Here is a 21,345-nt window from a genome sequence, read left to right on the forward strand (position 1 = left end):
AGGTTCCACAGCCGGCGAGCGCGAACTCACCCTCGCCCCCAGATCTTTCCTTGAGGTCGAAGCAAGGTGCGCGAAAAGTCGAAGAAAACCGAATACCGGTTGGTATGTAACTGACTTTTTCAGTCAGCATCCGTGAAGACCCTTCTTCATGCGCATTAGGAGATGCGAAAAAGAGAGAAAAAACAGGTCGTACAGAGAACTCTTCAATTTTCCCCATCAAGCGCGGATGTAACGCCAACCTCTATGATACCTGTTTTGTACTATAGAACCTTAAGCGTATAGCATCGTCACCTGTCCTAGTCCTTGAGTCCAAGGCCATTTTGTCGGACGTAAATTGAATTTCGGAAGGGATATGCTCAGCTAATTTAGCTATTCGGTCGACCTCCGATGTCATATGTAACCTTTGCCCCTGTTATCTGTCGGTATTCTCCGTCTTCGTTTTCCTAAAACCAAAATGACACAACAACACGACAGAGACAACAAAGGAATGGGAATTTCCTTTCGTCATGCCTTTTCGGAGTCCATAGGATCGAGAAATCCGTTATCTTCGATTTTCATGTCCTTTCAGATGCGTTACCTGGCTTTATCGTCGTATGATATGTGCATAATATTACGCATAGCTATAGCGCATATACGCATGCATCTAAAATATAGTCCCTCCGTCAGTGTAGATTACCCTTCTCAGCCACAGTTATATCGACAAAATAAGCACTGTCTAGGTATTCTAGGCTCTCGAACCAACACACGGCTGTCTGAGACTAGCCCCTTTCTCACACTTAGAGCTTAGGTCAGCGGTTGATAAACATGTTAGCATCAGCGAGAGTTTACGATGAAGCGGAGGGACTCCACCCGGAGTAACTGCATTAGCACATACCTAATATTCTCTAGGGCTGGAGAGATAATTTTAGAGCCCTTCGGACAAACATGCAACCATGCGGGATTCAAAGACCAAAGTTGCACGTTGGCAGCCTGCAGCTCGTTTATGTAAGAACCTGTTGATAAGTTGAATAAAAGACAAGAAACAAAGGATTAAAGAGTTAAAAGGTAGCCGCAGGTATCTGATTCGAACAGGTACCTTGTAAATTTTTGAAAGGGGATTTGATTGCCTCTGGACGTCTCCGATCTCAGTTGCCCGTTATACTTTGTCAACTACCCCCCCCGGGATCTTCAGGATTGATTGATACCTCCTACTTATCACCTCTAGGCCCTCATAAATACAAAAAAATAAAAATAAAAGTCAAAGAAATGGCCGTTGAATGAGCCGAACAGTCATCTCAAGTCACTCTTGAGAAAGATATGGTTTGCTCAACTCCGAAGAGCTTTCAGGGACTGCACCTTCCCCAAGAGCGGTTGCGCCCTACCTCTTAAGCTAAAAGGCCTATATTGGTTACTATGTCAGGCAAAAAAGAGTAATATATCTTGGAAATATAATTACCTGCACATGTTAGATGTGTCAATATGTAAAAGTATATCCTGTGAGATAAACCGAATCGTGGGATTCTAGAGCTAAATATATGACTAGAAGCCCTAGATCAAATACCCAGAGATCTCAAGGGTTACGGATGCAAATTAAACGCCCTTAAATGCAGCTATTGTCTGGGGCCAGGTTAATTGCTAGAACTTAAGCTTAATGATCAGAGCTACCATCTATTAAACCTAATTATCAAGGGGGGTTCGGGTATATAATCGAATAGATACAAATTTCCACAATTTATGAACCTATTAGTACACCCGATCACCCTCATGAGAACGTGTGGATTCGAGAAACACATTACAAAAAAGCTAAAGACGAAGGATCAACGTGTGCCCCAATCGAATTGTAGAATTATCCTTGGTCCCTACATTTTAATGAAAAATTAAGTCTGTACCTCTTAATCCATACATTGAAGGCGTCCCAACTGTTAAACTACCTGACGAGGGCCATTTTCCAATTTTTTCTATACAGAGATATATATTACTCGTATACTACGTTCAAGTTTTAAACTAGCCTCGAGAGTAAAGCACAAATTCGCAAGGTGAAATTGATTGCATTTAATTCCCAGTATAGATACCGTTGGTAACTATTGCTGCATGTATATGTATACAGCCACAAAATATATTCTGTCCCTTGCGTCTAGGTCTAGAAACCTCGAAGCTATCAAGAATCCGTGACGATCTACGAGATGTGGCTTAGTTTTAAGGCGAAATGGGACCAGGCGGGATATAACGATATCTTTTCATATGCGTATTCAGAAGTACTATGCATACATGACGGTCGGTATCATTTTAAATCAGGCCAATGTCTATTTTTTCGTACACCTTATGGTCGGTATTTGTAAACCTTTACAATTGTTCGAAAAGTCTGCAGTCTCCCCGCAATGTTATTTTGTGGTATATATCAGGTATTGTGCGACTCCAACCTCGCCCATACATTTAAATCATGACATCGTTCAGCTCACTCATAAATCTTGTTAGGATTCCAACATGCATGTTCACAGCAGATGATACCGATGTGAAATATAAATAAACTCCGAGAGAGACTGATACCGGTTATCAGATCCATCTTATCGACCCTATTAGAGATCTCGTTAGCGGATCTAACACCGATAAGCATTCCGAATATTCGACCGCTAATCGAGGTGGTGTTGGGCCTTGCGTCGATATCTGGGCGTGGGGAAAGTATCACGCCACTATCACGTCTATGAGCTGACTACACATGAAGAGAGTATTAAGAAAGTGATTGATCACTAAACACGCTAACTAAAAGATTTAACTACAAGAGAAAGAAAACAAGTAACGACCGTAGCGGAGTAATAACGGTCATATACACAGGGAAAAAAAAAAAAAAAGAAAAAAAAAATGTACAAAAAAATGTACAAAAAAAAAGTGTACTTCCTGATCCATCCTTTCTCTTCATTTTAAAAACCCATGGCCAGAAATACGCCATGGCGAAGTCAATCAATCAGATAAGAACCCGAAGAACGGAAAAAATGAGCTAAACAGACCCGTTGAGTTTTATCCATCCAATTTAGTGAATACTCAGATGGGTGTCTCAATTTGTGTACCTAACAATGCTTTTCTCCCAGCAGCCGATCGCGATACTACGTCATCTACGCCGTCACACCTAATGTTGGCTTTCCGACTCGTTTCGACTTATAGTCCTTAATCGCGGACTTGATAGCGTCCTCAGCAAGCATGCTGCAGTGCAATTTGACGGGCGGCAGACATAGTTCCTTCGCGATCTCGGTGTTCTTGATTCTTCCGGCATCTTCGAGCGACATGCCACGGACGAGTTCGGTGAGATATGACGAGGACGCGATGGCGGAACCGCAACCGAAGGTCTTGAACTTAACGTCGCTGATCTTGCCGGTGACTTCGTCGACACGGATTTGGAGCTTCATAACGTCGCCGCCTAGTGGGAGATATGGTTAGCCGCCGGACATCAACGGAGGGGTAGCGATGGGCATCAGCCCGATGACATACAAGCTGGAGCACCGACGAGGCCGGTACCGACATCAAGATCGGCTTTGTTCATTGAGCCAACATTTCGCGGCCGGGAATAATGATCTAGCAGTAAATATCGCTGTTAGCTTTCACTTCGACCCAATTTTTCACGGCTCGGATATGCACATCTGAGCAGCGACAGCAGTGGAGCAGTCCTGGGAGACATATCTTTTTCATGGTATTCTCTCTTCGAAACGATTCTGACAGCCGGTAGAGGGGTAATATGTGGGCGAGGGGTAGCGGCGATGAGATTCGGTCGGAGGGCACCTCGCGAGAGGGCTCTTGTTGTTGTCTGGAGTGTTCTTGAGAGCATTATGGATGATATATGGGCTTGGAATAGATTCGTAGCGTATCGATGAAGAAGCGGTGAGTATTTGAGTCTTCGGCGGTTATTGATGATGGGTGACGATGGTAGATTAAATTTGCCTTCGGCTTTTGGGGTAGTTAATTTTGGGGGTTGCTTAATAAACTTGCTTGAGGTACGTCAATGGCGAACAAAATTCTGAGGCCTGGACGCTCCTTCAAAACGGGCCGATCTTTGTTTGCTGCCGAGGTCGGCGATTACTGCAACACATTAGCAACACATTCCGTCTTATCGCCGGTTACAGCCGACTGGCAACAAACGAGCCGTGTGGTATTTTTGATTACATCATTCCCTATGCAATCCGCATTTTCTTTGGTTATTCTGTAGCCCGTCCGAGAGATCAAATGCTCCCCCCGTGGCCAAGAATGTGGCCTCAAAACCCATCTGTTCCTTCTCCGTCCTTTTCGCTATGTCTTAAATTTGAAAATACCTTCAAGTACGTTAGGCACATTTTTACGTTGTGCCAGAAACTTTTTATCCCCGTTATCAAATGGTTACATAAAAACACATACGAGTTACGTTTAATTAATGGTAGCGAGTCATGCATTTTCGAACAATTTGAAAATATCTTTAAAACGAGGTAGCTCCGGAATTGTAGGCGCGGATAATGTACATCTCGGACCCCACAACGTTATAATGGGCATAGGTTTTGAATTTCAGAACAACCTTACGTCTTCGATTCGATGTGCGTGGTTTTCCGAGCATAGGTGATTGTTTGCCTCGTATTCAGACCTCCAGCAATCGCTCTTACGTGGTTTATCAAAATTTGCCAAAACTGCTTCTTGACCCTAGTAGGCTGCGTAGGGAACACTGATCCTGTATCAAGTTGAATATTAACTATAGTGTATAGAAATGTATGAGCTTGAATGTTGAAGAATCAGTATCTCCAGGGCCAAGTTCCTGTTAGGTGATAAGCAGGTTCTATTTCGTAACTGATTTCTCTTTTTTCAAGTAGTTTAATTCATAATTATTATTGCAGTTCGTGCATTTCTGATATGACCTGGTAATTACTTCAGAAGCCTATAAACAAATATATATACATATAAAACAACAGCGCTATAAGCGCCAGTACTTACGTATACTCGTGTCTCTTATAATTCCAAGTTGAGGTCCCGATCCTTTCCAATATTTGGCGTTATTTTTTCTTCCTAGTTGCACTTTGCGTTCTCTAGCTTATGCTGCGGCGAGTGCTTGCTCGAAGCAGCGGTGATTTCTCTTTGTTGATATCACAGTTCTCCCCGATCATATATAAATTGAGTCCGACTGTGAGGGCATACAACTCGGCACTGACCTCGTCCCACCTGTTCTTACCGTACTCGTAAACACCAATATAATCGACCAAGAGCACATTCGGCCATCTCTCGGGACTCATGCCATTGACACCGGCAAAGTACATTGCAGGTTTGGCTTCTTCGAGAGCCCTAGTCTCGATATTCAATAACGAGCCCACAATCCACTGACTGATAAGAAACTGGTCATTGCTAAAATCACCGCTCCTGTTGATGCTACGCCAACCTGCTATCTGGTCGCGGGCCATGACCTCGACATCGTTTTCATCAGACCAGTTATCCCAAATTTCCATGCGATCCTTGTGGTAGATGCCGTCACCAACCGCCTCCTGGGAAACTTCCGGTCTTAGGTGGCCGGCGAGCAGGGGTATCACACAACCTGCGCGGCCATTCCGGTCCATGAAGTAAGACGCTTTTTGTTCGGAGAATTGGGTCCCGACTTCTAGATTAGGACAAAGGTTGTTGATTCGTTTGAGCTCGGAGAAGAAGTGATCAACGATCCGTTGGTCCCAGTATCTCGGTCCCGTTGTTTTCGGTTCGGGAGGTAATTCCTGATCATTTACGTATTCATCACGACCGATTAGATACCGGAAGCGAAGGAAGATGATTTCGCCAGGATTCTCGCTGGTGAACCGGTTAATCTCTTCGATAACTTCATCGAACGACTCACCCGTATTGCCGAGCGTCGAGCCACCCTCCTCGTCGCTAAGATGCAATACCCAAAACTTATATCTATCCGGGTTACGTGGATTGTACACATCTCCGACCCGTAGGTCGAACCATCGAGCACCCGCCCGGAGCTGGTAGTAGATATCAAGGCCTTGGTTCAGTGTGTTTCCTGGCGTGGCGAGATTGAAAAGCTGCCCAGTCCATCTGGTCATACCTGCGTCGTGCGTGCCTGGCATGACGATGTGCTTTAACTTGCGGTCTTTGATAACGTCATACATGTTCCGCATCCAGTTCCCCGGTCCGTGGGCTAGGCTGGTGGTGAAGCCATAACTGTCACTGCCGGATATAACCAGCGATAACGACGCCTGTCGACCAGGATAATTGAATCGACGTTCTCCCAGACCCATCCCTGTGAGGTCGAAAACTGCATGATCAAGCCTTGCTCGAAATTCGAACCGTTTATTTGTACCTGCGATCGTATAATATGCCTCACCGGCACTGTCATCTATGTTGCCGAACGGCCAGACGGTCCACTCAATATGTGCAACATTTTGGCGCGAACGACCCTGTGGAATATCTCCCCAGTTGAACTCTTTCATTTGGTAGGAATGGATTCTGTCGGTATCCAGGACGAACCGGTGGGGGGTCATGTTCACGATTGTAATGTAGTGCCTAGTACCGTTGGACTTTTCCGGTGTAGTCGCGTGGACAATCGGTTTAAACATGTTATATTGAGGAACCCGCATAACCTCTTCGCTGTATGTTCGATCCTCTGCCCGACATGAATTAGGGTTGTGGTTTTCGTCAATAAATTCCATAAGGTCAACGGCCCAGTCGACGGAGCCTCCAAAATTCAGGCTTCTAAACCACTGTGCGCGGTTGGTTTTGGTCGTCTGGCTCATATAAGCCACCCAGTCTGCTGCATTTGCATCTCCGTACACAAGAATGTCCGAGTCCGATTCTGGGTCGTGATAGCTGTCCACGATGTCGAAGCTCCCAGGGTTTGCAATAATTTCATCCATCTCAGCGTTTGATATATATCCTGATGTTCGAGTGCAACGGCCCGGCCTTGTATTGGATGAGACCGAAGTTCCCGTAAATGTGCACATTGGACCACGGCAGTTGGGATTCGACATTCGAAAACCACGTCCGTAGCTTGAGATGCCAACTATGACCTTATTCGAAGGTACCCCGGCCTTGGTGATCAGAGCTAATGCAGTCTGAGTCTCGGTTTTGTTGACGTGGGATCGGAGGCAGTTCCCAGCCGGGCATCCGGGTATGGAAAACTGATTGCCGATGTCTATCGATATTGGAAAATACATGTTAGCACAGCCGTACAGGGTGTTTTTGATCAAGGTGAAAGCATCAAGGGCTAAGAAAATATAACTACTTACCCCACTGGCCGTGGAAATCATAGGTCATGTAGACCATGTAGTCCAAAACTGTCGCCATTTCCTTAACAGGGTATGGCTTCAGGTACCAAAACGATGCAGGTATTGCAATAGAAAGTGATGCGGAAGCTACCATCTTGTTACGAACAAGTACAAGGAACTCATAATAGTTCCACGCCTCATCCCCAGTCCCTGGGGGGACTCCTGGAATATCTGGTGCTCCAGGGTACTCCCAATCAAAGTCGAGACCATCTAATCGATGTTCGTTGAGGAAATCCACGCAATTTGTGGCAAATACTTCTCGATTCCCCGGCAGGGTGGCATCACGGAAACGCTGGAAGGTTGCTGGCTCTGTTGAGAAAGCCCAGCCACCGAAGGAAAGAATTTTGGCGACACCAGTGAGAGCTTTAAACTTGTCGAATTGTTCCTGCACACTGGAAACATCAACTCGCCAATCTGCGGTTACCGTTGCAAAGGCAAAGTGAATATGGGAGATCTTTGATTTGTCGATTTGCGTGACATCCATGGTCAGACATGGACGCTCTTTGTTCCATGCTTCGAAATACCCTACTTTGATAAACTGGGCTGGAGGGGCGTCATTGTTGACAATATCGGTACCGCAGTTTGAGATGCATCCGTTGGTTCCAGGCTGCGCCGTGCCCGGAGCACCCGTGTCCGCTGGCGTCGGGGTACAGAACTCCTGTGTGATACCGCAGAAGCCCCATACATCGCAGCATGCGTTAAGAGGGCACGGGTTCAGCTCAGCTATGGGGGTTCCGTCCGTTGGCCTTTGAGTTCCAGGGACCTGAGGTCCGCACACAGCGCCCTCAACTGGAGGTGGGAATGGGGGACCACCTTGACTTAGACAGATAACTTGGCCAACCTGCAGGCGTTCGCAGCCCGCCCAACCCCAGGTATTGCTGTTATATTCGCCAATCTTCGACTGATCGATTCCAAAGGAATCAGCGATGGCCCAGCATCCATCCCCTGGCTGGACGGTATGTGTAAAACAAGATCCATTAGGATTTGGCTGTGGGAGGTGGTCTGGCAGCTCACCTGCAGAACAGCAGACCCATTGTTTTGGCCTGAGTGCCGCACAGAGGTCCGAGGCAGGATTGAATTTCGTGAAATCGGAACCTGAGATGCCGCAGCGGGTGGCTAGAGAACCACAACTGTCACCGGGAACCACTTGAATATCTCTACAGGGTGCTCTCTTTCGAAAAATTCGAGATACGGGCACGCTAGAATCCTTGGCAACGGAAGATACAAGAAGGGTCATGCTGATGTCCTTCTGAGTCGATGTCCCATCTAGACATCCGCCGTTCGTCCAAGACTTGACAGCATTCTGGATAATCGCAAGTTCTGACATTTCCCCGATGAATAACCCCAATGTCTCCGCGGATGTCTGTTCTTTATTACAGATTTGGAGCATTCGGCTTCCAACATTGTCCTGCGCATGGTCTTGAAACTTCTTGACGAGGGCGGCAGCGCTAGCTTTCTGGATTCCGGCACCCGAATACAGACCGACGACAGCATCTCCGGATTTTGCAAACATAATAGTTACGCCGCATGACGCTTCATTGTTCAGATATTCAACAATCTGGGTGATGGCCCGAGAGACGTTTCCGTGGCTGACTATAGACGGAGGGAGACTAATAGGGGATCCTATCCGGGCCGGTACTTTGACATCTTTTGCAGTGGCGCCGCAGTTATTGTCAACTGCAATTTCACCAGAGACATCATCTCGAGGTCTTTTTACGGATGGAGAGGTTGGATTGTTGCCATCCCGAGAGCACGTTCGGATTGTGAGCTGGGTTTGGGGGTTATCAACCAGATTCTGCACATTAAGGTCGAATAATAGAGTTTGGTCCCTGCAGCGCTGCAGGTCGTTCAGGCTGTGGACCTGCATCCACTCGGACGGGTTGGGGCCAAGCCGGCTGCATTTTCCAGGGCAAGGGTCTGGGTATTGCCCGAAAGAGGTATGAAGGAGGGCGTAGCAGAAGGAGGAGTTGGCGAGTAGCGCCAGGTAGGCGTAGGTTCTCATCTGGAGTAAAGAGCGACACGGACTAGAATATCGAATGATATCAACATGTTCTTTTCTTCTCTTCTCGATAGCGGCATCGGTTGGCATATTTAAACTCCATCGTGAAAATATGGCGCACACGGCGTGGCCGAATTTCAAAATAAAACAATATCAAATAAAAGTGAAAAAAAGGCCTTACTACCAAAAATCTTCAGAACGAACCTTCCCTAAACTTCATTGCTGACAACACTCAATCAGCGCCGTAACACCGCAGTCGGGCCTCATCCATGGCGGTTTGTGTGTCCTTCAAGGGCCTTGGCTGCCGCCTTTGAAGCGAATTTGCGAACGCCGTTGTTTGTGTTACGTTTATTGTCAGCATCCAGCCTAGAACTTCCAATTCAGTCACTATTACGTTTTGAGGCATGTAGTCACCTACATGGAAATTTCGGGAAAGAAAACCTCAATTCTAAGCTGACGGTCGAGTTGGGTGAGACCTGGTCCCTGATATAATTTCGTAGTACCTTGCGAACTCTGAAAACCCCTACACATGAGCGCTCAAGCAAGGCGTATTACCGATTTCATGATCTGTTTAGCCGATTCGAATATATAAAATGTGTCCGTCGGAAAACGGTCGAAAGTGATTTGGCACAGAATGTTCCTAATGTATGATGCTGTAGTGCCAGCATATTGCTATGATTAGTAGTCCTTGTCGAACTTGAATTGGGCGGCACCCGTTCGATTTCAGTATATTTCGCCTTAGGTTGTTGGCCATGACCGGCGTAGCGCTAGAATTGGCGGTATCTCGTCGGAGTTTCCTGTGTTTATCTCATGAGCTTCGGAAGTTTATAACCCAACACAAAGGTCCCCGAGATCCAGACTAATCATAGCCGTCTCTTAGGTTGGTATTAATTTAGCCTCGAGATTAACATTAATTGTATACAATGCAAGCTTTTTGAGAAGCCGTCGGGACGTTAGTTTCCGCCAACTCATTTAGTGCGGATGACTTGGATTCCATAGAAACGATGCGCAGGTGGCTTCATTTTTCTGATATTAATGGCGAGTTTGAGACAGACGCTGTTATGATTATAATCTTTCGCATTATCTCCTAGTATAGTGGCTTTCAGAGGTCGTAATAGTATAGTATAACGTAGGGGAAATATTAAATTTAGTGGGACATGACTGGCGCCCACAACTGGTGAAATTTCGACAATTGTAGCCAACCGGCATCTAGGTGCGAGGCCAAGGTATTCCGACACCGGACCATGAAGATAGCAGGGAGATATCAGTAGCTACATACCTACCTAGGTAGTTATCAAAATATTCCACTCTATGGGTAAATTTTAGACTGAGTATATGCCTTTGACAGTGTATGCGATTTCCTAGACATCAACGCTAAAGTGGTAATTTGGCTAGCATAGCTGGTAATTCCTATGCCAATACGCACCTATATCCGCCCAGAATCTGGCATGCCCGGCTATGTGCTAGTTTGTATTAACGGTTTGATGCTGCCGATGGTATATATAAAAGTTCGTGCAACATGAGAAGGTAATAAAGCGTGCCAGGATAGGTAAATCGTACAGACGCCGGTATTGAAGGTGAGGGTGTAGGTAAGCGAGAACACATGTCAGGTATCCAGAGAGGGAGAGCGTAAGAAAGAAGAATCGAAACACCTGTGAACCAAGCTGGATGTGTAGTGGGGACAACTATTGACGATGCAGGGCTGCGCAAGATATGTGTTGGCGCAGCAAAAATCCAACAGCCCAGGCCGAATTAGGTAACATTCCCATTTCACTACTCTGACATGATTCCAGTGGCCACAGATGCCAGACCTGCCAGGCCCTCGTATGGCGTGTCGAATTTCTCGCCCTGAGATCCACAGTCGAATCCAGGCTCGAGATTGAAATGCCTGGGCACAGGACGATCCGAACCGCACTAGATCTGATCTCTGCCCTATAACAAATCCGAAATCCTGACTTCGGCGCGATCCGAGAGATGGGATGAGCATGGCATGGATCTTCCCGAGCCCTGCCCGCCAAACAAACCCTCCGAACTCCGGCCGCCGCATGCATGCATCCATATAATATCGCCATTACTAATGTCGTTATTGCGGAAAAAGAGATGCTTAGGCATGGTCGCACACACCCGCTCTTTTACCCTATTTTCCGCCTGTTATCGAGCCATTTTTCTCTACTAATATTACGACATGTATGCATAACTATAGGTAGTACGAATATCTTAACGGAGAGTGCGATCTGGTTATTAACTTTAGGGCGACCGAGAAAGGGGGTGGTGTTTCAAGAAGCAGGCTGACATCATGCACAGTTCCGGCCGCCCAAAATAAGGCTTGAGACCAGTCCTAAGGCATCCCTTGTCGTTGCGGGGCTGCGTCTTGTTCCTGATTTAGCTTCCCAAATCTGCCATCGACCGTACCATGGGCCAAGCCGACCTGTCGGATCATATTTTCTATTGTTTGTATTCGAGTTTGCAGCCTCAGCCCCTCCATTCCCTTCCCCCACGAATACTAAGATGCTGTCGGGAATTTTTGTCGGTTTGTATACAAGTAATTACCAAATAGTATTTATCCCAGGATCGAACCACGGTTTCTTTCTTAACAATTTATTTATTCCTATTATCTAAGTTGTTATTGAATTTCGCATACGAATGCCGCGTTTTCCATCCAGATATTGACGGCCAAATCCAACCGCCGTCCGTTCAGTTTGCCTCCCTAGCGCCCGCTTTCAACTACTCATATGAGGCACGGAATATACCCCGAATGCGAATTCGATTTATTCGGCCAGTCTCCTTGGATATATTTTCTCTAACATCATTTCCTATCCTGACCGAACCCACCTGAGCATGATCTACCAGTTTAAGTCGTCGCATCTAGCACCTTAGCGGAAATTCCTAGGGCCGCCAAAAGGTCATACGGACGAATCGCTCAGGACCCCATTCTTGTCGTTTTCGGGTTCTAACAAGCGTCCAAGGAAACAAAGCGGGAAAAGGGTCACACTTCCCCCCAGTCTAATAGCATCGAATAATAAGAAATATCAAATAAATATCATGGACTAAAGGAGGAGGATGAGACTCTGCGACAAAAGCAAAAGCTCGGGCCAATCAGATCTACCTTAAGATTATTATATAAAAACAACCTCAGGTCCCTGAACTTCCTAACCCTGAAAATAAATTTTTCGTTTCTATTCTTTTCCATCTTTCCTCGTCATCTTTACTAATATCAGTCACCTCTGGATCTAAGATTTAAAGGTCGACGGGGACATATATCGCGCTACACATACGTATAATTCGATTCTCTATCTAATCGCCACCCCTGTCGACAGGAACCTCGAAATCGCTCACCCACAGAAACTCGTATACGGCTCTTCCATTTGATAGACGGGCGGAGGAACGAAGACCCGGTTGCTGCTGTCCCGAACGTGCAGCAAAACAAAACTTGGGGGTTTTCTTGACAAAGATTAAATTACCAAAAAACGTGTCGAGAAGAGCTCACCCGAGCGAAATCCGACACAGCAGAATCCACTTTCCCCGGCATTCGATTAAATTCGCAGCTTCGAATTTCAACCTATCAACATCCTCCATCTCTCATCGTCCCCGCAAAACCTATCTGGATCGTATCATTCTGGAACGACAAACGAGCGTCTGGTCTAGTCTGGTCGACTCTCGCCCCCATCCCATCCCGGCTGCATAATGGCGATATCCAAAGAAGAAACGGTAACAATGGCGAAAGACGACAAACCCGTAAGTTTCAAGCCGCACATCCCCTCTGCAAACCGACCGAAACAAATAAAAAAGATCCCGAAACTCGAGCAAACAAGGCAGACCATCCTTGTCGCCGTCCAGTACAAGCTGGCAAGCTACCCGGCCTTCAAATCCCGAAAATTTTCTTGTTCGGGATTGTTGGCCTCCCCTGGCAAACGAGATTTAGCTTCCTTTTTTTTTTTTTTTTTTTTTTTCCCTAGTAACTTCTAAGTTTAATTTTTATTTAATTTTTATTATTAATTTTCTTGGAAGGAAAATTGCTAACCTCCGTCAATTTCCATAACAAAATCAGACCGCTCTCCAGACCCCAATCACGGCTTCGGCCAACCTCACCGCTTCAATGACGACAAGCGCCACCGCAGACCCGGATTTTGTCCTTCGAGCTCGCAAATATGTCGCCAGTCAAACCGTCGCCGCGTTCATTGCCGGTGGTGTCGCCGGCGCCGTTTCCAGAACTGTTGTCTCCCCGTTAGAGCGGTTAAAAATCCTTTACCAAGTTCAGGGAACAGGGGGAGCTTCGTATACAAGCATTGGAGCTTCACTATCAAAGATGTGGCGTGAAGAAGGTTGGAGAGGATTTCTACGGTACGATTTATCCGCTTTCCCCAAGATATACTTATGTTTTTGTTTTTTTACCCCGCGTTATGGGAGCATCTACCAAGAGATGAGGGTGGGGAGCTTTTGTGGGGAAAAGCAAGATCGCAAAAAAGCTAATGCGATATATCGTTTGACAGTGGAAACGGAACCAATTGCGTTCGAATCGTTCCTTATTCTGCGGTGCAGTTTTCGTCATATACTGTCTATAAAGGAGTACGATACCTCGAGATGTTTTTTTTTTTTTTTTGGTTGCTCTGATTGGCGGGGTTCGGTCTAACGGAAGCTCTCACTTTTAGATGTTCATGGAGGCTGGCAGGACGGAGCTTGATACGCCAAGAAGATTAGCAGCTGGTGGATTGGCGGGTATCACATCGGTTGGTATGTCGGACTGCCGTCGTCGATAATTGATTGTTTCTTACGATGCTAATATGGGGTAACTCCGACAGTCGCAACATATCCCCTCGACATCTGTCGAACACGTTTATCGATACACACAGCATCGCTAGAAGCTCTCGGGAAAACGGGCGAGCATATCAAAATCCCAGGCATGTGGGAAACGATGGTTCACATGTACAGGAACGAAGGTGGTGTGCTGGCGCTATATCGTGGGATGATACCTACGTTAGCTGGTGTAGCTCCATATGTCGGCCTGAACTTTGCATGTTACGAGCAAATCAGAGAGTGGATGACCCCTGAAGGAGAAAAGAACCCAGGTCCACTCAGAAAGCTAGCTTGTGGTGCTCTCAGCGGTGCGATTGCTCAGACCTTCACCTATCCTTTCGGTATGTAGCCGCCCCTCCCTGATCTTCAGTCTTGTGGGTGAATTCTAAGCTAACTATCGCCAAGACCTCCTTCGTCGCCGATTCCAAGTGAATACCATGTCCGGTCTTGGGTTCAAGTACAACTCCATTTTTCACGCAATCACTTCCATCATCAGGCAGGAGGGCCTACGGGGGATGTACAAGGGTGTAGTCCCTAACCTCCTTAAAGTCGCACCATCGATGGCCAGCTCCTGGTTCAGCTACGAGCTCGTCAAAGACTTCCTCGTCACATTCGATCCGGATAACGAGCCGATATAGGCCTTGAGCTTATCTTTTGCTTCTCTTTTCGTCCTTTTTTTGCACTACCTACAAACCTCCTCAACTGCAACTAGTTTTGCGCACATGATTGATATACTAACTGAGGAGACGGCCGTTTATCTGGGTTTTTTTTGTCGGGATTCCTTTTTTATTGCATTGTAATCATATCATCAGGGGTGTTCTTTTCGTTCTTGTTCAGGTCTGTATATTGCTGTTCCCTTTTATATTATATCTTTTTCCCTCAAAAAAATAGTTCCTTCGATACCTTCCTTCCCAAGGTAGCTTTCTTTTATAAGACAGCTAGCTGGCTTTTTTTTTTTTTGTTTCAACTTGTAACAAATTCCAAATGGGGGATATTTTGTTTCTTCTTGTTTTCTATTACCTTTTAGATGTTTGGGATCTTCTTTCTCTCGAGGTTATTCTTTTTTCTACGGGTTCTTCTTTTTCGTTCAGTATATAATAAACTTATCCACCCGGATGCTACAGCCAGGGCAGAGAGGTGGCATATTGAGACGGCCTTTGAGATATCTGACGTTCCTATATTTAGAGGATGGAACCGGATTCGAGCCGGACGGTGTATTTTTATTCGGTCTGGCCCGGTAGTTGTTTCCTTTTGTTGGAGATTTCGGCAGCTTCGAGGCAATAGAGATAGAGAGATAATTGAATCGAGATTGTAATGATGCGAAATATCTATCGACGGCTATCCTTTCCTACCGATACTTCAAGATCGTGATATGATATCGAATATACATCGATCCAGCTATCCTAATCATAACGCTAAACGCCATGGTAAAAATCATCCGAACCCAATACCCAGACATTCCGATATAAAATACGTACAAAAAGAAGTAACGTTCTTCCCATGGTTATTCTGCCGTCTCCCAAATAACAGAAACCTTCCTCCTGAACCCCCTACAGTTCTTCTTCTTCCCAACTTTCTCGATATCCCCGACCGCCTTCTTAACCATCACAGCAGCCGTATTAGGGTCATCTTTGACGACTCTAACCTTCAGCACCAGATCTAAATTCCCTTTCCTAGCCGTATCCCTCGCGAAGAAACTAATCCTATCATCTATCAAACTTGCGCGTCTCCTCCTCCCACTGCTCCCACTTTCACTCCCACTGCTATCCCTCCTCCCTAATGGCTCAATCTCATCCGTATCATCACCTTTCTCTTCCTCCTTAATCCCAACGGGAAACACCATCCCCACAGCCTGCGCAACAGCACCAACATATCTAGCCCACCACGCCATCTCCTCCCCAACCACCCTCTCGAGTCTTTCCCTGAACCCTCCCTCCGCAACCTCCCCACCCCATCTGGCACAAAGCGCCAACCCAAGTAAAGCCCGTTCTTTATGCGCCAACCCATGAACCCCACCGAGTAACCCCGTGGTCGTAAAATGTAACCCCGCAGCCGCCCTCCCTTCCTTCGGCATCCCCTGATGGAAATACAATAAATTCGCCAGAGCAGGTACAATCTCCATCCAAAGCACATCAGGCGTACTCTTCGGTAGCGCATCGTTTATAACCCTCGCCAACTTTCCAGCTCCGTGACTCCTGTAAACCTCGGTAGAAACCACCAACGGATTCGCCTTCCTAACCTCCTTACTCAACGTATCATACAAACACCCCTCTCTAACCCCACCCTGGCAGAACACCACGTCCTTAATCTGCGGTAAACACTTCAGTAAATTCCTAATCAGGAACGCAACAGCGGGGACCTGTAACGCTCTTCTTTCCGATATCCTAAACTTCCCTTCCAATTCCTCCCGCTGTTCCGTAGAAAGCTCGACCCCAATCCTCTCCGCCAATTCCACAAAATGCTCCCTTTTCTCCGAAAACCCATTAATGATAGGAACGGGATACGGCTGAACCTCATGTTCCGCCAACAATAAATATCCAAATCCACGGAACCCTCCACCGGAGAGGTATAGCGTATACCCACCTTCATTCTCCGCTTTTGTCGAAAGTTCCGGATGAATATCCAAAGACTCCACGGCCTTCGTAAGTTCCTCTCTAATATGTGCCGCAGTAGCTTCGACGGCAGTTGCATTAATAGCCGTCTGTAACTTCTTCGTCAACGCTGCGGCTCCGAATGGTAAAGAAACAGCCTCCTTCGCACTTTCCAATTCTCCACGTTTTGATACCATCCATGTTAATTGAGTCGATCCGCCGCCGAGATCCATCACTAGCCCCTCCACCGTTGCAAAACTACTGGCGATACCCAAGCCACCGATCCGTCCTTCCTCGGACTTCGGAAGCATGGAGACAGGCCAGCCGACGGCATCTTGGATCGCTTGACGGAATTCAAGACTATTCGGGGCGGTACGGGTGGCTTCGGTTGCTATTAGTTTTATTTGGGAGTCTGGGACTTTGTAGGCGGTGCAGATTGTGCGGAAGCGGAGGAGGGTGGTGGTTATGGCCGTTATGGTGGAGCCGGGGATTGGGGATTTTACGTGAGCCGAGGAAAGGGTGGAGTATTGATATTGGGCGTCGTAGAGGGAGATGGAGGCTCGGTCGGTGTAGAGGGTCGGTAGGATACGAGCGGTCAGAGGGTGGAGAGTGGTAATTGAGAAACGAACACCATTACTATTTCAATTTTTATTTTATTTTCAAGCCGTTAGTCAGGATGTTTTGTTGTTCGGTGAGGCCGTATATATCATGATGGGTAAAATATCCGAAGTCGTAGTTCGGACTAATTAATATATCGAACCTTACCTGCCGATATCGACGATTGCGTGGAGGTGTTCCGAAGAAGTGCATTCGGAAGCGTAGGACGGGGATGAAAGCAGCGGGGCGGCCATAATATTGTCAATTGGGTTTCTCTCGATGATTGTTATCTCAAATGTCTTGGGAAGTTTTATGAATTCAGGCCGGTCACAAGTTGCAAATCAGAATTGACCCGACAATAAACTCTCCGGGTGCCTGCCTATATAACATTCGCTACGAGAGCAGGCACCTGCTATTCTACCAGGGGATGCATATGCAGGGAAAAAAAAAAAAAAAAAAAAAAAAAAAAAAAAAAAAATCCGTCCTGCCCTGCATACCGATCGATCAAATGATACTCGAAACTGCGCGTCCCGGCGTCACAAGCTGCCTGCGAAAGGGCTGTTGTATCCGTTTTTGCCACCCCCGATTTAATTAAATCTTAACAAAAGATCTTCGGGCCACCGAGCGCTCGGAGAGTCATCGAGGCATATTTTTCTATTGTATTGTACATAGAACAGCGATCCCGGACTGGAGCATGGGTTCTGCCGTTTTCTTTCTATTGTTGGTTAGGATTTTGCTCCTGTCCGTGAAGGTTCTAGGCGGAGACATAACAGGCATTTGACAGCTGGACAAGGGTAATTTCGGGTGGGTGGGGTTCTTAGTACTTGGGATCCCAAGTCCAGTTGTGGTAGTATAATGCATTGGTTGAATATAGTATTCGACTTCGTTATTTAAGATGCACGACGCTGGGCCTATAGATTAGGCCTAAAGTGGGTTGAACATATTGATGAATGAAAAGAGCAATCGCCCACCCTTCATCCCAATCCTCTAACCGACCGGAAGGTAATTCACAAAAATCACGCCTTGTACCCCCCACCCCACCATATGCCGTACGATATCATGCAAGAATCTCTTAATATACCACACACGCCTCACATACGCCGTCTCGATCAAATCCTCTCAAAGAAATAGACATACGCAAACTTCTTCAGCTCTTCCACATCCGCACCTTCAACAACCTTCTCGTCATTGAACAAAACCCAGGCTTCCTTCAACCCGGCCTCCCCTTGATCAACCAACTTCCTAATAAACGCCACATAGTGTCTATAAAAGATGGCGTATTCATCAGTACCGTGAAATCTTATATGAATATGGAATAGTAACTCACCCAGCATGAATACTCGACCCCTTATGACAAACAATGCTATGCAGCTGGAAATTGGCCGGCGTTTCCGCACTCCCCGGAACTACTTTTTCCTTTGGTTCCCCACCAGTCGCCGCCGGGGCAGCAGTACCATCATCTCCCGTATCGTCCAGATGACTAAATACCCACTCGACGGCCCGCTCTACATCTCCACCAGTCTCCCTCAATGCCTTCTTCGCTTGCGCCTCCGTAAATCCCATAGAAGTCAACGTGACAATCTGCTCGGGATCGGCCGATGAAGCAGCTACACCGCTACCACCAGAGCTTCCAGGAAGCTCCAAAGGATCATCGATGTCCGGATCATCCATATGCTGGAATAGCCAGTTCATCGCGTCTTCAGCACTAGAGTTGCCAGTGTGGTAAAGTGCCTTTTGACAACGGATGCCCGGAAAACCCATGGATTCAAGTTGTTCCATTGCTGCCGCATTTGGCTCGAAAGATGGCGCCGAACCTTCAGCCGCATCTTCTGGAAGAAGTTCTTCAGTATCTAGTAGACCGGTGGAAAGGTATGGATCCAACGGGAAAGGAGCAGTGCCCACAACAACCGGAATATCTAAACCCCATTATTAGCTGCCTTCCCGTAACCTTTAGTTTCGACACAATACATACCCAGCTTGGTAGGGACCCAATTTATAAGTGCAAACCTCCTTGCATTCACAGCCAGCACCTTAGGGAAGGTCTTGAACCCAATTTTCCTATTCCCAAGGTTAGTTAGACCATCTCCTATCTAATCAATCCTTCAAGACAGAAACTCACTTGACCGCCCCTTCTTTGCTCCCACACGCCTTGCAAGTATACTCAATAGCCTCTGACGCGGTGAAAATATCCAAACATTCCTTCAAAGTCACCGCCTCATACTCTTCACCTTTCTTCCCGTCCTCACCCATGACAACATCCTTAAGTTGTCTGGCCGGGACGGGAACCGTAATATTATCCTGCTCATCAGTTCTATACCTCACTTTCTTACATCCCAAGCACTGAAGTCGTTGCTCTACGGCAAATTTAAAATCGGAGACTGGATCCTTCCGTGGCTCGGGATGAGGAGATCGGGTGATGAGCTTGAAGAGATGGAGAAGAAGTTCGAAGGCGTCCTGTTGTCGCATAGTCGAAAATTCCTCATGTCCCTTGCCAACCAGCGCCTTTAACATCGCAGGCGCGATGCCCTTTTGATACTGGACGTATGTATGCTCCGTAATTGATGGCTGCGGATCATCAGGCTTCGAGTAACGTCCGGACAACAATCCATCACCCACTTTCTTCAACTGCGTATCCAAATCCTCGGCAGGTCGATCGGCGACAGGAACATCGTCAACTTCACCATATCGCTTCTTGAACCCTTCCAGAGAGAAAAGACACTGTAGGATCGATGCCAAATAGCATGAATTCCCGAGATTCTTCAAACCGGTCAACCCAGGTCCAAACAACGGACTCAATTCTTTCCCATCTTCACCCGTCATCCTAAACTCCCATCGAAGATTCTGCTCAATATTCATTTCCGTCAACGACTTCTCAGTCTTTTGTCGTTCTGCAATCGCAACACCCCAGTGGTGAAGATGCTCCGTAAGGTGAGGATCAAGACGCTCATCGTTGCAAATGTAGCAGTAGATGTCAGCAGTGCCTTCTGGGGATATGCTGCCGAGTTTGACAGAGGCGGGGTGATTCGTAGCGTTAAAGTGGGCGACACCGTGGGAGTTTCCGCCGACGCCACCGAATTGAGCACGACCGCAGCCGAGGTTTCCGCATTGGAGGCACATCCAGAGGTTTTCTTTGAGGTCACAGTCGGCGCATTTGGTTAGATCTATGCAGATGTCGTAGTTAGCGAGTGTCGTGATCGTGATAGGCAGTTGGAGTAAAGGTATACCGATGTTCTTCCCCTCCTTACTATCTTGAACCAAAAAAGAAACATGCTCGCAATGTTCAAGCTCCAGGTTCCAAGCATGAACCTCATCAGCTCGAGCAGCCGTCAGAGCGTTAAGAACACCTTCAACGACTTGTGGTAGCTGTCAAACCCCCATAATCAGCTTCCTAAACCCCAACCTAAAACAAGGCGACATTGTAATATCTCACATTTCCAACCTGCTCCACATCATCCGCCTCACAAGTATAACACCTGACAAAAGTTTTGGTATCGTAGATATCGGCTTCCGTTTCAGCTGCAATAGCCAGCTTTGTAAGTTTTGTTGGCGGTTCATCCCTCTAGAATCCCAAAGCGTTAACATGGGGGAAAAAAAAGTCCATCTCACAGATTTTATTTCGACCAAGAGTGTTTTAATACATACCTCGACCTTCGGTTTCTTCGTTCTTCGAATGTTCAGAGCCAGAGGGTGGTCTCGTTGTGCAGAGTGTAGACGACCGTGCATACGGTCACCGGCACAACCGCCGTTGAAACAGCTAAGGCAGACATCGAGACCTTGTTCATCGTCCTGTAACTCGCCATTTAAATTCCAATTCACAAGATTCTATTCGAGAATAAGAAGCAAACGTACGATAGAATCGAAGCAGATAGTACAGTCCTCCCGATAAACCGGCTGGGTGGCAGTCGGCGGCCGCAAGGCTATAAACACAAGCACCCTTCATTAGTCTCCACCACCAAACACATCACAATACAAACGAAGATAACTTACACAGCTCGGAGATATGAGGACAAGCAGTCATTTTAATAAAGTAGTGGTGATATTTAAAGTTGAAAAGAGGTATTGTAGAGTAAACGCGTGAAAATACGGCAGTACGAGAGAAGTAGGAGTGGGAAGACGCGAAGTGGCG

General features: G+C 46.8%; 5 protein-coding genes across 5 annotated transcripts; 1 reads left to right on the forward strand and 4 right to left on the reverse strand.

The window, feature by feature from the left end:
- Positions 1 to 3,089: 3,089 nt before the first annotated feature.
- Positions 3,090 to 3,796, reverse strand: DFL_006903 (uncharacterized protein; the record flags this gene model as incomplete). The annotated part of the gene is made up of 3 exons (XM_067636400.1): positions 3,090 to 3,391; positions 3,463 to 3,552; positions 3,652 to 3,796. 3 exons carry the CDS (start codon positions 3,794 to 3,796, stop codon positions 3,090 to 3,092), a joined length of 537 nt encoding a protein of 178 aa, XP_067488021.1.
- A 1,219-nt stretch (positions 3,797 to 5,015) lies between these two features.
- DFL_006904 (uncharacterized protein) lies at positions 5,016 to 9,327 on the reverse strand (the record flags this gene model as incomplete). The annotated part of the gene is made up of 2 exons (XM_067636401.1): positions 5,016 to 7,105; positions 7,200 to 9,327. The coding sequence occupies 2 exons, from the start codon at positions 9,325 to 9,327 to the stop codon at positions 5,016 to 5,018; spliced, it is 4,218 nt and encodes a 1,405-aa protein (XP_067488022.1).
- A 3,624-nt stretch (positions 9,328 to 12,951) lies between these two features.
- On the forward strand, positions 12,952 to 14,669 carry DFL_006905 (uncharacterized protein; the record flags this gene model as incomplete). Its single annotated transcript, XM_067636402.1, has 6 exons — positions 12,952 to 12,972; positions 13,286 to 13,578; positions 13,728 to 13,803; positions 13,887 to 13,968; positions 14,037 to 14,372; positions 14,437 to 14,669. 6 exons carry the CDS (start codon positions 12,952 to 12,954, stop codon positions 14,667 to 14,669), a joined length of 1,041 nt encoding a protein of 346 aa, XP_067488023.1.
- Positions 14,670 to 15,535: 866 nt separating this feature from the next.
- Positions 15,536 to 17,473, reverse strand: DFL_006906 (uncharacterized protein; the record flags this gene model as incomplete). Its single annotated transcript, XM_067636403.1, has 2 exons — positions 15,536 to 17,258; positions 17,388 to 17,473. 2 exons carry the CDS (start codon positions 17,471 to 17,473, stop codon positions 15,536 to 15,538), a joined length of 1,809 nt encoding a protein of 602 aa, XP_067488024.1.
- An 855-nt stretch (positions 17,474 to 18,328) lies between these two features.
- On the reverse strand, positions 18,329 to 21,237 carry DFL_006907 (uncharacterized protein; the record flags this gene model as incomplete). The annotated part of the gene is made up of 9 exons (XM_067636404.1): positions 18,329 to 18,482; positions 18,547 to 19,135; positions 19,192 to 19,277; positions 19,339 to 20,380; positions 20,444 to 20,582; positions 20,650 to 20,778; positions 20,862 to 21,005; positions 21,069 to 21,136; positions 21,207 to 21,237. 9 exons carry the CDS (start codon positions 21,235 to 21,237, stop codon positions 18,329 to 18,331), a joined length of 2,382 nt encoding a protein of 793 aa, XP_067488025.1.
- Between the last annotated feature and the right edge of the window lie 108 nt (positions 21,238 to 21,345).

Source organism: Arthrobotrys flagrans, assembly GCF_004000055.1.
Source record: "Arthrobotrys flagrans strain CBS H-5679 chromosome Unknown unitig_8, whole genome shotgun sequence".
NCBI classification, from domain to species: Eukaryota; Fungi; Ascomycota; class Orbiliomycetes; order Orbiliales; family Orbiliaceae; genus Arthrobotrys; species Arthrobotrys flagrans.